Consider the following 17,135-nt stretch of genomic DNA (forward strand, 5'->3'; position numbering starts at 1 on the left):
TATAAGATTAAAAGTGAACAACTTTTTTTTTTTTTTTTTTACTTCCTAGGAGGATTACCCAAGAAACTAATTTTTTAATTACAGGGAACACTGGACAGTATTTCACTGCTGAAGGAGATAGTGAGAAAGGCAAATGATGGAAAAATAGTAAATATTAAGCAAATGCTGTAGAACTGAATTTGTAAATATTCTATACATGTAAAATATATGAAACTTTGGGTTTTTATTAAATGTATTTTAAAATAAATTTAATTCTGGTTTTCTGATTAGAGTGATAAGTGAAATAAGTTCAGTTCTTTGAGATATAGTTTAGTCTCTTTTCGGTTTCTCTCAATTATCAAAAAATGCAATGTTTGTATGCATATGTAAGGATCTCTCTAAGGTATGTACCTAGACTTGTAATTGTGACACCGTAAGGCATATGCACTTTCTATTAATGTGTCAATATTGCCGTATTTCTCCAGCAGTTGTATCAGTTTACACAACAAAAAAGCTACCTTCTGTGTTTAAATTTTACTGGCAAAATTTGTTATAACAAGTATAAATCCATAATACAGATTGTTTTGTAGTTTCTATTTAAATTTTATATTTATCCCCTTATGTAAAAGTCCATTGAGTTGAAAAGAATAAGGCCAAACTTCTACAGAAGCATCAGGCACTCACTTTGTGAATGTGGACTTCTCCAGTTGTACCACTCAGAAATGAGTGTTCACAAAGGAGTTTTTGGCATTACTAAGACAATGGGGTGGCAGTTGAAACAAATAGTTAAGATGTAATTTTGGGGATATCTGTAGATTTCATGTCTTCATGCTGTCCCATAAAACAACTATAGAATATTACAGACCTCAATGCTAAGCCCAAGAAAGCCTATTAGAGGACAGAGTAATCCTTAGTTAGAGGGTCTTGGCATGGGAGGGGTTAGATCCTTGACTCCAAAACTTGACCTAACATCAGGGTCACCTGGGAGCATTTTAATTAGGAAAAATAACCCAAGTTATATGTATACAGTTTAAAAAGAAAAAGTGGAATTGTCTTTCCACTCCTGACCTTTGCAAGCTCCCCTCTACAGAAGCAGCTACTATTAAGTTTCTTTTGTTTCCTTCTAAAGATATTTTGTGCCTGTAGAAGCTGTATGTACCTCCACTCACACATTTTTTAATGTTTATTAGGAGAACAACAGGTTACAACTCAGGATCGGGGCCAACTCAGAATACACTTCTTAGATCAGGACAGCCTCTTCTCAGCCGTGCCCACAAGCAGGCCTCTCTCTAGCCCTCAGCCCCTCAGTCCAGGCTCTGCCCTGCTGGGGCAAGTGTTACAAAGCTCCTTAGCTCTACTGGTAGGTGCCCAGAGGCACCCCACTTCACCAGTAAGCCTTGGCCCAAAGGCATTCAGCTCTTTAGCTTCATGGGTCAGCAAGCCTAGCTCTGCCGACAAGTGCCTGGAGGCACTCCACTCCGCCAGCAAGCCTCCTCTCTCCAAAGGTACTAAGCTTTCTCGTGCTGTGGGCTGGGAAGCTCACTGCGCTGTCTCCTGCTGGTCTCCTGGTTTTGGTACCTCTGTGCCACCATTTCCCTGCCAGTGCTTCTCACCAGCCCTTGCCATCTCCAGTGTTACAGCTTTCACTGTCTCTTGGGTCTAGAAGGTTCTCATCTCAGGGATCCTGGGTCCAAAGGACAGGCTCCACTCCTAGCTCTTCTTTTTTGGTGGTAGTAAGGTTCCCCCCTTTCTGCCTCTGGGATGGCTCATTTTAAGGCTAGCAGGATGACAAAACTGACCAATCCTTTCATTAGGGTTCCATATACCTCATTTGCATGGTCCCACCCCCACAAGCGTGCCATGTACCTTATTTACATTATTAACAAGCTATCCAATTCCCTTGGTGGGCTACATTAGGGTGCCATATGTCTCATTTGCATAGTCCCACCCAATCTTTACAAATACGCCAGGCGCTCCTTGGAAACTGTATGGGGCAGTTCTACTCTGTCTTATAGGGTAGCTGTGAGTCAGAATCGACTCGATGGCAGTGGGTTTTGTTTTTACCCAATCTTTTGGTGAGAGTTGTAAGACCATAGCTGGAAAGGCAATATAAAGGCAATACAGTGCACCACACATAGCTAGAATGAGTTTTGTTTATGATTATACTTGATTCCACAAATTGATTTCCATTCAGTACTGGATATATTCCCTAATTACTGCTTTTGCGGGGGGAGGGCTAAATTTTAATTTTTATTGAAAAATAAACATGCAGCTAAGACTGCATTTTAGGCAAGTTAGTGGTGAAACAAAGTTTAAAAAGCAAGAAACAGAGAAAAAATGTTGCTATACCAGCAGTACAAATAGAGTCTGGATAATACACCATTATGCAGTAGTACAACTTTAAATACATACTGTTAACTGTCCATGGTCTATGCAACGATCAGCTCCATACTTCAATACAACTTCTCAAAAGTGGTAACATCTACACAGCCCTTTTTGGTATTGTTAAATAATCTCAAATCACCCCTTTCCTTACCTTTTATGTTAAATAATTACATAAACAAGGTCTATGTATAGTTTATATTCTATTTCATTGAGCTGGTGGTACTATTCTGCTTTGATTAATGTAGCTTTATATTACTATCAGGACAATACATTTTAACATCTGATAGCAGTAGTTTCCCATCATTCATCCTTTTTTCAAAATGTATTTGTTAAGCTTTCTGCTTTTATTAATGCCAGCTAAAATATCCTTTAACACAACTATAAATGACTTGTATTGCTATCTTATAAACCTAATGTTATCTATTTAAGTAGTATTCACATAGCCAACTTTTTTCACTATAGATCATTAGTTTTATAACTGCTGACATCTCCTTTGACATATTGTAATGCTGTTAACATAGTAATATTCTTAAAAGTTATTAAAGATTATTACCACGTGTCTCAGTTATCTAGTGCTGCTGTAACAGAAATACCACAAGTGGATGGCTTTAACAAAGAGAAATTTATTCTCTCTCAGTCTAGGAGGCTAGAAGTCCAAATTCAGGGCACCATCTCCAGGGAAAGGCTTTCTCCCTGTGTGCTCTGGGGGAAGGTCCTTGTCATCAATCTTGCCCTGCACAAGGAGCTTCTCAGCACAGGGACCCCAGGTCCAAAGGGCATGCTTCCCCGCTCCCCGCCCTGTTCTTCACTCTCAGTGGTATGAGTTCCCCATCTCTCTGCTTTCTCTCTTTTGTATCTCAAAACAGATTGACTCAAGATACAACCTAATCTTGTTGATTGAATCCTGGCTGGTTAACATAACTGCCTCTAATTCTGCCTCATTAACATCATAGAGATGATAGGATTTACAATACCTAGGAAAATCAGATGACAATATGGTAGACAACCACGCAATATTGGGAATAGTGGCCTAGCCAAGTTGAGACACATTTTTGGGGGATATAGTTCAATCCATGACACTATGTAACATTTGTAGACAAAACTAAATGGCCTAAAATTCAGCATCAACACCAAAAAGTTAATTCAAAATGGTCTGATTGCTGGAATTCTGTGCAGACCTAGTTACAAAATGTCACCATTCTGACAAAAAAAAAAGTCTACGTAGGTAACCAGCAATGACTCTGTATATACTTCTGCCAAAGTCCCACCATCATAATTTTTTTATTTACATTAACTTAAGGAAATTTTTATTACTTTACATGGAAAATAGAAAAATCCTGAAAAAGGCAAATAAAACAAGATAAATATTTTTAAAAAATTAACATCAGTCAATCCTAGGCATTATTACTTCTTAAGATGAGTAATTTACATTGGTATGTTGTTGCTTTAGCCAATTTAATATCCTATAATATCTCTATAAAGCAAACCCCCTGCCATTGAGTTGATTCCAACTCATGACCATGTAAGACAGAGTAGAACTGGCCCATAGGGTTTCCAAGGAGCAGCTAGTGGATTTGAGCTACTGACCTTTTGGTTAGCAGCCGAGCTCTTAAACCACTGTGCCACCAGTGCTCCATAATATCGCTATACAAAAACAAAAACCTGTTGCCATCAAGTCAGTTCCGACTCAGAGCAACCCTATATGGCCAATCTAAATAATTTTTTCTTACAAATTTTTTTTTTTTTTAAAGATTTTAGAAAACTGAAAAACTAATAAAATATATTAATATAACAAATAAAAAAACAACACAGTATACCAATAAATTTCTTGTAAAATATGTTCCCATAACATTTGATTATTTAAGCTGCCTCCTAAAATTCAGAAATACCTGGAAAACATACAATTTCTCAAGATGTGGCAATATTCAAAACATGATACCTGATGGCAAAGAACGGGACTTTTTAAGAGTTCTCGTGTAGTTTTGATCTGTTTGAGGGTGCTGGGCTGAACAAATGCAGCCCAGAGAATTAAACATTTGGACGTTTGAATATATAGGATCATGCACAACAGACAATTCTGAAGTTTTATGCCAGGGGTCTTTGAATGGAAGCATCTCTTTCATAGGAGTTTTTTCTTTAGTTTGTTTTGAGGCAGTGTCTTTGTCTTCCAGTGCCCGAGCAAGCATATAACTAACTTTTCTTTGATGGGCCAGAGCTTCTTCTTTATCATTCAACTGCATGAACACAGATTAAAAATATACCAGTTAGTCAATAAGTCACAGAATATATAGCTACATTCAGCAAAAGAAATAGTATTTTATAAAAATGTTCAATCCTCAAATTTGTCAAGTGACTCAATGTGAATTAATTAGGTTCCACCAGTTCCCAAGCATGATGCTAAATGTTATCGAGGGTTTTTTTTTTTTTTTTTTTTTTTAAAGAAAGAAGACAGTGTTCCTTTTATTGCAAATCTCATAAGTCATCTGGGGAGAGAAAAAAAGATATATATTTTCTGTTGTTGCCTGGTGCCGTCAAGTTGATTTTCAACTTATAGGGACTCCATGTGACAGAGTGGAACTGCCCCCATAGGGTTTTCTTGGCTGTAATCTTCATGGGAGCATATCACCAGGTCTTTCCTCCCGCCAAGCCGCAACTGCCAGCCTTTCCATTAACTAAAATATCAACATGTACTTAATCTCTTAAGAGAACATTTTACTTTTTAATATATAAAACTGTTTATATTTTATATATAAACATAATTTTAACCCTCCTTCTAGAGGCAAATACGTTGATATAATGTGAGTCTCGCGGTGTCTTAGTTTAATAATCTATGAAAGGGGGATAATAGAACTGATTTGGGGGTTCCGGTAATGATCAAAGGATATAATATGTGGGGGAATGGCATTAAAAACTTCTAAAATGCCTGAATGAATAGGTCTTGTCATGAACTGTATATACAAATGCAGAGGAAAAGGCTAACTGGAGTTATGGGAGACCCCTCTTTTCAGAGGGAGAGCTTTAACCCTGCACAGAGAAAATATGGATCGGAAAAGTGAGAACAACATTCAAAGAGTTTAAGGAAACTCTTTAAGATCATGAATTTGGAGGACGGTACTCCAGCTGGGAAAAGGGCAAGAAAGTCAAGTATAGAGCAGCAAAGAGTTGAATATTAATAGGAAACAGATTAGCTTAACCACCACCTCTAACAGAAAGCAAAAATACAAATACAAACCAAATCTATTAGCATCTTAAAGACTTCTTGAGGATTATCCTGGTCTTCAGTCCTCTTCCAACTGTTTTCTGAAGGGAGCATACCCAGCAGTTTCTGCCCCAAGGTTTTCTTACTCCTTTGTGATAGAAAGCCTAAAATTGAACATGAAAATTCAGCTGAAACATAAAAATACAAAACTGATATACTTCCAGAAAAATAGGTAACTATGAACCCAGGTTAATTAATTCCTGAATCAGTCAGGAGTTGTCTTCTTCAGGAGACCTTTACGACAGTTGAGTCAGGCAGCAGAGTGTAGTGCAAATAGCACAGATTTGGGGCCAGGACATCAAACGCAGGTGGGAGGGCCACGGTGTGAGAAAAACCAAGAGCTCTGCCTTGCCTTATTGGCACAGCTACTACTCGACTCCCACTGAGAGCTGCCTAGTGAGAATGCAATCCGTATTACCACATCATCACAATCTTCACAAGAGCTAGAAATCCAGGTTTTTATGTGAACTCTATTTTAAAGGTTAGCCACTAATCCACATTATTTGAAAACACTATGCAAAACATGTCCGCAGGCCACCCAAGGTATCTGAGCCTTGCAGACTGCTTTAGAGCCAGGAAGATCTAAGTTTAAATCCTCATTTAGCCACTTACTAGCTGTATGATCTTGGATGAGTTAAATCCTCTGAATTTCATTTTCCCCACTTCTACAGTGGGAATATTACCTACTTGGCATTACCGTGACATTAAATATAACACAGGTGTGGAAACACCTGGCCCAGGTATTGGCATAATGTTTAATACTGCACGTCTCCTGAAACATGTACACTGATGTCTTTCCATAGTAAGGATGAATTTGTAGCAGAAGGTACAAAATTTGTAGATTTAAACTAAGAAGCCTTGGTGGCACAGTGGTTAAGAGCTTGGCTAGCTAACCAAAACGTCAGCAGTTAAAATCCAGTCGCTCCTTGGAAACCCTATGAGGGTGTTCTACTTTGTCCTATATAAGTCAAAATCAAGTGGGTGGCAACAGGTTTGAGTTTTGGTTTTGAAGCAAAGAAAATTTCAAGAATGTCTTTTAAAAAAGAAATGCATTTATAACCTCTCTCTCAGAACTTGTCTAATAATCTGTTATAGCAAGAAGAAAAGTTGATACTGTGTTAACCAAACATAAAATCACCTGTAACAATCATAACTGTACCTCTTCAGATTACTGAAATACGCTAATAAAAGGTTATCACTAAGAAACTTAGAAAGAGCTGCTGAAACTGGTATGGACTTGTCAAAGCTTTTCTGAGATGAACTGGTTATTCGAAAGGCTGCTTCCTGTCTTGGTGCCTCACTGAGACGTAAAGGATTGGGGCTGTAGTTCCCAGAGCTGTGTTTTCTATGGAAAAATTGCCGAGGTTTGTCAACTGCTGAGAAAGACAGGGATTCTGGAATATTTCAGCCCTTACTCAGGTGCTGAAATGAATGTGAATCTACCCCTTAAGAAAAACCTTGGCTTTGTCTACATGCCCATTGCCATTTGAGTCAATTCCAACTCATAACGACCTATAGGACAGAGCAGAACTGCCCCATAGGGTTTCTGAGGTGTGGCTGGTAGACTCAAACTGCCAACCTTTTTGGTTAGCAGCCAAGATCTTAAGCCAGTGAGCCATGAGGGCTCCAATGCCTGTATAGTACTATATGGCATACTTCCATGCAAAGTTGGGGGTTTCCCATACAGGTGACAGAATGTCACAGGCAAATAAGATTATTTTTCCCTCCTTTTCCTCTCTCTCCCATCACTTTTCCTCCCCATCTAAACAAAAAACCTGATTTCCAAAGGGATCTGCTTTCAATTAACAGCACAATGCCATGGCTGCCCTGGATAGTGCTAACAGTTAAGTCATGCTGGACTACTAGCCGAAAAGGTTGGCAGTTTGAAACCACCCAGAGGCACCTCAGAAGGCAAGCCTGGCAATCTGCTTCTGAAAGGTCACAGCCCTGAAAACCCCAGGAGCAGTTCTACTCTGCACGCATGGGGTCACCACGAGTCAGAATCGACTAATGACATCAAATAACACAATGCCAAAGCTGCCCTCAAAGAGTATATACCATTGAAAATTTTGCAATACAGGTCCTAGCAAGGGCCTAGCTGAGAGAAGTGCTTGGGGAAAATCACCCACATATATGTCGTCCATGGTAGTCTTAGTGTTTTCCAACAATTCCTAAAAAGCAAAATACATGGACCACTTTAGCTTTTTTCCCTGGTAAAATCACCTACTCTGAGTTGGACTTTATACCTTCAGCTTTTGTCAAGAAATTATTATAAAAAGCCATATAAAAATTGATTTTGTATTTATTATAAATTGTTGCTGAGGACTTGGTCATTATATTTGCTCAATGGCCTCTGTAAGTATAATGTCAGAAATTACTTTTAGAATTTAATGTCACGACAAATGTAGACTGCCTTTTTGAGAATGAGAATTGTAAACATATTTTCTCTTTTGCTCTGACTTCTATCTGATGAACACTGTAAATAGATAGCTTTTACCTACTTTCAGAGCTGTGATTTACTACTTCCATTTTTCATTATCCCTATAAGCCACTTCTTACTTTGTCAGGAAAGAGATGGGGTAAAGTTTAGTTAATGATGCTAAAATCTATGAGAGGTGACCCATATATTATTACTAAAACATACTAAAAAAAAAATACTGCTTAAGAATAAATATTTCAAACAAAATAAGTATCTACTATTAAATATTTTTAATATTAAAAGATGCTTATGAGTCCTGAAGTTCACCTGACTGTAAAAGATACTGGAATAAGGATTACGAATTTGAAATATAAAAAAAAATCTAGAAATAGTCATGTCAGAACTTAGATGCTAAAACATTTATACTTATTATAAACTTCAATTTAATTTTTCTTTACTCATAAATGATTTCAAATTGTAATTTATTTGACATTTCTTAATTGGCATTTTTAATTGAAATGGAAAAATACTGATAAATGAAAATTGATATTGAGACAAACTAAAATTTCTACAGCCTAAGAGCTACTTTGTTTATATGGAATCTATTTCAACAATAATATTATTTGTTGTGCTATTTTTATATGTTTTGTTTACAGTAATACAATAATACTAAAAAAGATCATGAATTTTTGATAGGTTTGTGAACCAAAACCTACATTTAAACTTCTATTTCATTTTTTAAAAAAAATTTATATTCCTAACACAAGATTTTTTTCTCTACCCCTAAATATCTCTTCCAGAATCACACATTTCAATAAAGTTTAATTAGATTAAAAAAAAATTTTTTTAATCTAATTAAAGTTTATTAATGTTGAGTTTTACTGTCATTTTCAATATTATTTCCTTCTTGGCCATTCCTCTTTAATCATTTAGCACTCTTATAAATTTTGTCTGCTAAACCTAAGTCTTTTTTTTTTTCTTTGTGATTCTCTGTATTTTTTCAAACACCAAACCTGGTCTTAATGGAGTCCTTGGATGGCACAAATGGTTAAGCACTCAACTACTAAACCAAAAGGTTGGCAGTTCGAACCCACTTAGAGGTGCCTTGGAAGACAGACCTGGTGATCTGCTTCTGAAAGGTGACAGCCTTGAATGCCCTGTGGAGCAGATCTACTCTGCATACATGGGGTTGCCAGGAGTCGCAATCAACTCAGTGGCACTAACAACAAACCTGGTCTTGTTTAAATTAAATAGAAGAATACTAAAAAAGAGATTCTCCTGTTATTTTATTTTGTTGATCCCAGTAGCTCATCTGCATCTTAACATTCAATGTCCCCGTTTTCTCCACAGTTGTTAAATTTTAAATAAGTCACAACTATAAGTGAATAATTGTAGCTATATTATCCCATGTGGGTTTAACTATGCCCAATTAAATCATATAATTAGTGTTGATTATAAAAATAACCAAAAACAACTAAAGTACATCTGATTGTTGCCATTGTAATTCATAGTTACCATCTTCTTTAAGGTGCTTCCAATTTATCTGTTTTGCTGCTTTTTTACACATTTTATCCATTTGTGTCAATCTTAGTGCCTGGTCATTTTTCCTCATTAATTGTTGCTCAAATGCAATTCTGAATGCGTCTGCCATTATGTAAGCTTCTTCTTTACTCTTCTGTAAAAGTTCCAACTGTTTTTGAAAAAAAGTTTGGGAGGTATCAGAGGCAAAACCAGAACAATTCTTGCCTGAATGCTGAGTTTGACTAGCAGTCTCCCTGTTTCCGGTCACACTCAGTGCCTAGCACAGGTCTATTGCCTTTCATCTACTTAGACTAATTAGTACTTGCTGATTCTCTTCTGCAGTAGCTGCCCACTCTGAACTAGATCACCAGCAGTTTCCCTTGCGGTGCCTCCCTGCTACTCTAACTCTTGGACCTCACTACTCTAGACTGGCCCTGTGTGCGTCCTGCCCAAATTCCAGGAGGAAGGGCCCCATGAGAAAGAATAGAGGATGGCAAAGGCTACGTTAGAATTCTGCCTCGTGTCATTCCAGACAGTAACACCAAAAATAATTGTGAATGCCACCTTTGAATACCTCCCATAGCTGACCCTGACTCTCATCTATGTCATCTTATGCTCATAACCATACTTTCTTTTATTCTCGGTGAATTGCTAATGTTTAGCTGCTAGCTTTCTCTATTCTCTGAAGCCTTTAATTCAAATTCCCTACCTTTAGTAAAGGTAAAATGTTTTAGAATTACAGTTCATGTACTGTATTTGTAATTCAAGCCTAATTATGATGGCAGCTACCACTTGATTAAATGTCTGACATGTATATGGCACTGTGCTGAACACTATATGTCTATTTATTCCATTACCCATAACAACATTCTAAGGTAGTCACTGCCCTCCACTTATCATATGAGAAAACTAAGACTTAACTTCTCCAAAGTCACACAGCTAGGAAATGATGGAGCTATGATTCAAACCTAGGTCTGTCTGGCACAAAAGTTATTTCCCCTATACCCTGCTGCCTTTCTGATACCTGTTTATCTTTCTGTTAATCAATGTCATTTCTTCTAGTGGTTTTAAGAAACATAAATGCACCTTTTTCTTCTATTACACAGTAATTTAAGGGCCATGTATAGATAACAGAAATATGAATTTAGGAAATATTGACGACAAACTTAGGTAAGCAACTGGACCTGGCTTCACAGATGTTATGCCAAACACTATGTGTACTCTGAAACCATGTAAACAAAACCTGGTTTATAAGCTAATTCTATCTTATAAAACTAAGAATTCCATAGACAATGATTACTAAAATGAAGTTAGTTACTGCAGATACTTCCATTTATTCTACTATTAATAGAGAAACAAATCCAAAGCTTTGGCTGTTCTGATAATGCAGTACCTCTTGTTTCAACTGAAGAAGCAGTTTGCGAGTAGATGCTGCCATTTTGGCGCAGGAACAGGGGCTCCCTCCAGGACCATGGCAAAGGCAGGCTCCAAGGACTGCAAGCTTTAAATCCAAAAGCATTACTCCCATTGCTAACTGACTGTCCCACTGCTTTAGTACACTAAACACAAGGGCACCCACACACAATCCCAGGCACATTACTACTCAAACATCTGATCCAAAGAAACTGGAAAAGGGAAAAAAAAAAATAGGAGAAGGCAAGCTAAGACCAGGGTTTAAGGATCCAGGTGACATTAATCACAAATGAGGAAAGACTTATTACTTGGACAAAAAACATAAAGGAATTCTTTCTTCCTTCTTTTCACTCTTAAAATCTTTAGCCTTGACATCAGTCTCCTAGTTATGAGTCCTTAACACTCACATCCACAGTGTGGGTCTCCTGAGACTGGGCTATTCCCTGATGCCAGCATTCACACTGCCACTTCCCTCCAGGGAGAGCTGTGTGCTCAGAAATAAGGGGTGAGTTTTAATGTTAATGAAAAAAACACAATCTTCCCCACCCCTAAGAAAATACTGTATAATCCTGTAGTATGTTCTTACGTATGTGTTAGCCACTCCACTGTTTGGAGTTCCTTGTGGCCCTGATCCCTCAAAATCTATGCATCACAATGAAGAAAACAGTCCATACATGGGTCCTTCCTGGTTGACCACCGTAGCTGGGATAAAAGTAAGTGGTTTACTTCTTTGACCCATTTTGGCAACTAACCACAAGTTAATTTCACAGCATATTCCAATTCCTACCAATATGAAGGGGGCAGTCTTGCAACATATTGTGCCGTATCTTTTAAAGTTTCTTGTGGAACTTATTACATTGTCTAAGCTTCCCCTTGCTGTAAAGTTCACATGGACAGGCTGATTTAAAATATGATCCTGTTTTAGAGACCTTTAGAGAGGAAGCTTCCATTGCCTCCCTTAGCATAAAGACCATTTCAGAAAACTCTTCCTCATACCAAAGATAACTGTGAAGCAGAGTTAACTCTCAGTTGACTGGACAAATGGTGAACATGTGGCAAATTGGTAATATCCCTTTTTACTTTCCCACTACTCACAGTTGCCACTTGCCAAAGTTGCCAAGAGCAGCTAAGACCTGGGAAGGGCCAATATAAAAATGTGAGGCTTTGGCAAGGACTTTTGAATCCTAATTCTACTTCTTTGTCTTGGCTCTTCATCAACTGGGTCAGGGTCCTCTTTGGCCTAAAGCACCCTTTTCCTGAGTGTTCTCTCAGTTGAGCTTTTTTTGTTTATCCTTCTTGCTATGACACTAGTTTTCCACCCATGGCAATCAATAGAGCAGAGTGTTCTTGAAAGCACAGACTTTAAACCCAGACTACCTGGGTACAAATCCCAGTGCCACCACTTACAAGCTGTGTGACATTAGACAAGTTACTTAACCTCTCTGTGCCTTGTTACCTCATTTGTAAAGAGGGATTATAATAGTACCACCTCATGGTGTAGTTGTGAGAATTAAATGTATAGCACTTAAAACAATATCTGAAACTTATTAAGGAGCCCTGGTGCAATAGTGGTTAAGTGCTTGGCTGCTAGCCAAAAGGTCAGCAGTTCAAGTCCACCAGCCACTCCTTGGAAACCCTTTGAGGCAGTTCTGCTGTCAGAATCGATTCAACAGTAATGAGTTTTTGGTTAGTATGCGTGTGTTTGCTATTATTAATAATTGCTTTTTAAAAAGTTCTCATTAATGAGTGCTAGCCCCTCTCACTCCACTGTTAGCTTCCTACTTCTTATGAGTCCTAGGACCCTTTTTGCCTTATTAGCCAAACTCCTACACTGAAAGACTTTTAACACCCCAGCAGGCAGTTAGCAGCACACCAGCAACTCTGGGTTCTGAACATGGCTCAACCAGAGATTGACCATCTCACAATGGAGAAGTAATCTCACCTAACCCTGAGCCTAAATTCCTGTCTTTCTAAACTGGGGATAGTGATACCTGCTGTGCAGCCCTCACAAAACGACTACAAAAATACTGTGTGAAAGTACTCCAACTGTAGGCCTCTTCGCAGATAGGAGACGCTAACTACTAACACAGCCTCTGTTAAAACCAAAAACCTGTTGCAGTCGAGTCAGTTCCGACTCATAACACTATAAGACAGAGTAGAACTGCTCCACAGGGTTTCTGAGGAGTGGCTGGTAGACTCGAACTGCCAACTTTTTATTTTGGTCAGCAGCTGAGCTCTTAACCACTGTCCCACCAGGGCTCCATAGTGGTTTAGGCCTGGGAAAAGAGAGGCAGAGATCCAGGGAAGTTGTTACAACTGTAAAAATAAGAAATCCAAGGGGCAGTAAGTGGCCAGCACATTCCTTGGTGCCCAAGAACGTCATGCACGAGGGGCATGATACCAGCAAAGCTGAGAACTGACCTTGGCATGACCCAGGACCTCCCTCACTCTCAGTCTCAAATGACTAAGGATGTTGCTACCTTAGCGCATGTACCAAAAGGGCAATGAGGGTAAAGAAAAGGAAAGGAGAAAATGTCCCTGCTGTTCAGCTTTCATACATGCTTACTTACCTCAAGAGCTGAAATCTCTGTAAAGCAGCTGCTTTTGCTATGGCACATATTTTCCTGAGCCATCTTCTGCTGTTTGATATCAAGCATTGCAAGGGCCTCCAAGTACTGCTGATTCAAAACTAGGAAGAAGCATGTAAAAACAAGTGATGAGGTCTAATGACAGTTTTATCTAGTCTAGTTATACCAACAGCATATATTCATTTCTCATAGGCAGTATATATAAAACAGACATGACCCACAGGAGCTAGCCCTGTCCAGAAAATTAAACACAGGACTAGTAGGTGTCAAGTGAGATAATACATATGTAATTACATACTGGTAATAAACAGAATTACATTTGATTCTCAGTTGCTCTTCGAAAATTTGTAGGATTTTCAAAAAGGGAACATGCAAAGGCAAATTATTCAGAGACTGCAGACACACATTAACTAGGTGATATATTTAGTATAAATGTCAAACATAACAGCTATCCAAACTCTATCAAATTTTTCTCTTAGTTAAGAGTTTTCACAAGAGTCCCTCAAACCAAACATTCAGAACCAGAGGTGTCCTGCTATCCACTGGGTAGTAGGAACAGTAACTTTTCCCCTCTTACTGCAGGGTGAAGCGGTAGGGAAGGGGAGAGGGAGCTGTGGTTATGAGCAGAGTCTGTCGTGAACAAAGGCGAGGGACCTAATCTAACACAGGAGGGAGGAGTCGCCATCTGCTCTCATCACTGGTCCTGAGGAGCATCAGCTGTGCGGGTAGAGCTCCCCTGGAGGCACTGACATAGTTAGTTACGACACTACAGCAAGCGTCTCTCTCTGCCCCACGACCTCACTTACATCTTTTATCCCCTCCTGTTTTAAACATATCTTTAAAATAGCTTCTGCTAAGAAAGGAGTGTCAGCATCTTAAAATTTTATTAAAAGTTGGTACCGAACACCTCTTAATATCCTTTCATCAACTTTTATCAGAAAGCAGCGCATTTGATAAGGGGTGTGTGTGTGTGTTTAAAAATTAAAATCCCTTTTTTTTTTAAATTGTGCTTTAGGTGTAAGTTTACAGCTCAAGTTAGTTTCTCATACAAAAATTAAAATTCTTTCAAATGTCTTGAAAAATTACGAATATTTGTATTACTGATAAAGTCACAGAAGACACTGTTCTATAATGAGAAAATGATCTTGAATAGCTACATAATTATATACTTTACCTACTTGTGTCCCAGTGACAGATATACCTACTCAGATTCCTCAAATATCTGGTGCTGTACGATTTTACTTTACACTGAGTATAAAAACTAAATGATGCATTTCTTCCCTCTATTAGCCTTAAGATATACTACTTCCAAATACTAGCATTTTGTCTGTACTGAGATCTGTGTTCTTAATATAGGGCACTATATAAAACTAATTTTTTAACAATGTTAAAAGGAATCATGAAAATAACACTACTTACTTGCATTTTCAGACCGTAGCATTTTAATTTCTTCTGTTTTCAGTTTTAGAGTTTCTTTGAGGACTACATTTTCACAGTTCAGTCTGGGGAAAAAAAAATCCCTCCAAATAAATAATAACACTTCCTACTTGAATATTCTTATTTCCATAGTCAGAAAACAAAAACCATAATATAATTTTTCCTACTTCAAAACAGTGTAGAATTTACCTGTTGCAGAGGTAAAACAACTCTTATGCTCTTCTTTATACTTAGTTGAGAAACAGTCAGAATCAGAAATATCTCTAAGACATCATTTTGCATACTCATTCTTTTTATCATGTTTTAATTCAACTTAACAACCATTTGAACACCAACTACATGCTTAGGCCACTTTCAAAAACATGCACAAAAAAGATACGCAGGGGTCAAGGTTAACATCCTGGTAACGGGACAAATCAACACCAGAAGCCTTCTGATATGATGCACTGGGAAGACCACATTGCTTCAGTGATACTCCTGCCAGAAATGCATAACTTGAATTTAATCCAGAAATGCCAGGCATACCCAGGTGTGGGACACTCTATAATTGGCCTGTACTACACAAAAAGGTCAAGGTCATGAAAGACAAAGAACGACGGAGGAATTATTTCAGATTAAAGGAAGTTAAAGTTTAGACGTAACGACCAAACCCAATGTGGATTCCGAAGCAGGAAATATTTTTTCTCTTTTGCTATAAGGGCATTGTTAGATCAACTGGCCAAATCTGAGTAAGGTTTGTAGATTAAATGATAGTATTATGTCAGTGTTAATATCTTGACTCTGATAATTAGACTATGGTTATGAAAGAGAATGTCCTTTTTTTTTTTTAAATATAAACAAGTATTTATTGTAAAAAAACAAAAACCCGTTGCTGTCAAGTTGATTCTGACTCAGAGCAACCCTACAGAACAGATTAGAATTGCCCCGTAGGGTTTCCAAGGAGCAGCTGGTGGATTTGAACTGCAGACCTTTTGATTAGCAGCTAAACTCTTAACCACTGTCCACCAGGGTCCATTTAGGGTACCCAGAACCCAACCCAGTGCCGTCGAGTCAATTCCAACTCATTGTAAGAGAGCCTTATACGTGCAACTTTTAGATGGTTCATAAAAATATATATATATACTTACCTAGAGATAATGAGAGAAATAATGATAAAGCAAATATGGCAAAAAGTTAAAATTTGAGGATTCTAGGTAAAGATTTATAGGAATTCTTTGTACTGATCTAGCAACTTTTCTCTAAGTCTTTAATTATTTCAAAATAAAAAGTTAAAAAATAATAAAAACTTAGGCCATCTATAATCCCAAATATCAAATCAACTTCTCAATGTTTGACTTTATAAGTATATGTTATAATTTTAAAGTTACTAAATAAACTCACACTAATAAAAGAACAGCTCAAAAGATTTCTGTTTGAAAAAATAAACAGTTCCAATGCTAAAATAATTAGGATTTGGCTCTTTTACTGTATTTAAAAATTTAGTTACATATTGAATTTGAAAAAAAAAAAAAAACGTGAAAATTACCACTAACAGAAAAACATGGATAAGCAAAAAGAAAGAATTTTATAATATTTACAGTTAGCATAAAGAAAAAGAAAGTCTAACCTACGGTTAAATTACACACATTTTAAGGATTTCCAAAGAAAAACTATGCGGTAATAATATACAAACCTGTCATACTTTTGGGTCCAAGATTCCTCTAAATTTTTAAATCTATTCTGATCAAATTCTATTTCCCACTGCAAGGCATTTATTTCCTGTAGAAAGAAAAATAGTGCTTTCATGGAAAATTACTGTCAATACATCATTTGAGGACATAGTAAATAGCTGAAATGAATTGCTGAATCATTTCACAGAAATGCTTTAAAGAGAAAACATTTAATTCTCGCTGAAAAGAGTCTATCACAATTGTAAGCTTATATAACACACCTCTTTAGCACTCAAAAAGTACTTAATATAGAAAAAAATTTCAAATTGTCTAGTTTCAAAATTTGCTGGACTGAACCTGGACTTCTGAGCACCACGACTGCCCCCATCCCCCACCACCCTCTTGGACTAGCCCAAGGTCCTCCCATCAAGAGGAGGTATACTAGGCACAGAAACATGACTAAGATAATTCCTAACTACCTTTTT

The 17,135-nt window shown here is 37.5% G+C and overlaps 2 protein-coding genes across 7 annotated transcripts in view; one reads left to right on the forward strand and one right to left on the reverse strand.

Annotated features, from left to right (window-relative positions):
- CDK7 (cyclin dependent kinase 7) overlaps window positions 1-17,135 on the forward strand; it is a 68,390-nt gene that overhangs the window by 27,020 nt on the left and 24,235 nt on the right. The window contains exon 12 of one of the 3 annotated variants that reach the window (XM_003408078.4): window positions 50-17,135. This exon is cut by the window's right edge and continues 12,249 nt beyond it. The exons of the other annotated variants lie outside the window; for them this stretch is intronic. Coding sequence (XP_003408126.1) covers window positions 50-78 — 29 coding nt within the window. The 3' untranslated portion in view covers window positions 79-17,135. The remainder of the gene's footprint in view (window positions 1-49) is intronic. 3 annotated transcript variants of the gene reach the window in all.
- Window positions 1-17,135, reverse strand: part of CCDC125 (coiled-coil domain containing 125) — a 41,775-nt gene continuing 24,640 nt past the window's right edge. For 2 of the 4 annotated variants that reach the window (XM_010588193.3, XM_010588192.3), the window contains exons 6-12: window positions 16,674-16,759; window positions 14,984-15,066; window positions 13,547-13,665; window positions 10,957-11,064; window positions 9,558-9,732; window positions 5,597-5,727; window positions 1-4,598 (exon numbers count right to left, since the gene is read on the reverse strand). In XM_010588193.3, the coding sequence (XP_010586495.1) occupies window positions 4,290-4,598; window positions 5,597-5,727; window positions 9,558-9,732; window positions 10,957-11,064; window positions 13,547-13,665; window positions 14,984-15,066; window positions 16,674-16,759 (1,011 nt within the window). In that variant the 3' untranslated portion in view covers window positions 1-4,289. The remainder of the gene's footprint in view (window positions 4,599-5,596; window positions 5,728-9,557; window positions 9,733-10,956; window positions 11,065-13,546; window positions 13,666-14,983; window positions 15,067-16,673; window positions 16,760-17,135) is intronic. The other 2 variants (XM_064272799.1, XM_010588194.3) reach the window with 2 other exon arrangements.

Source organism: Loxodonta africana, chromosome 2 (genome assembly GCF_030014295.1).
Source record: "Loxodonta africana isolate mLoxAfr1 chromosome 2, mLoxAfr1.hap2, whole genome shotgun sequence".
NCBI classification, from domain to species: Eukaryota; Metazoa; Chordata; class Mammalia; order Proboscidea; family Elephantidae; genus Loxodonta; species Loxodonta africana.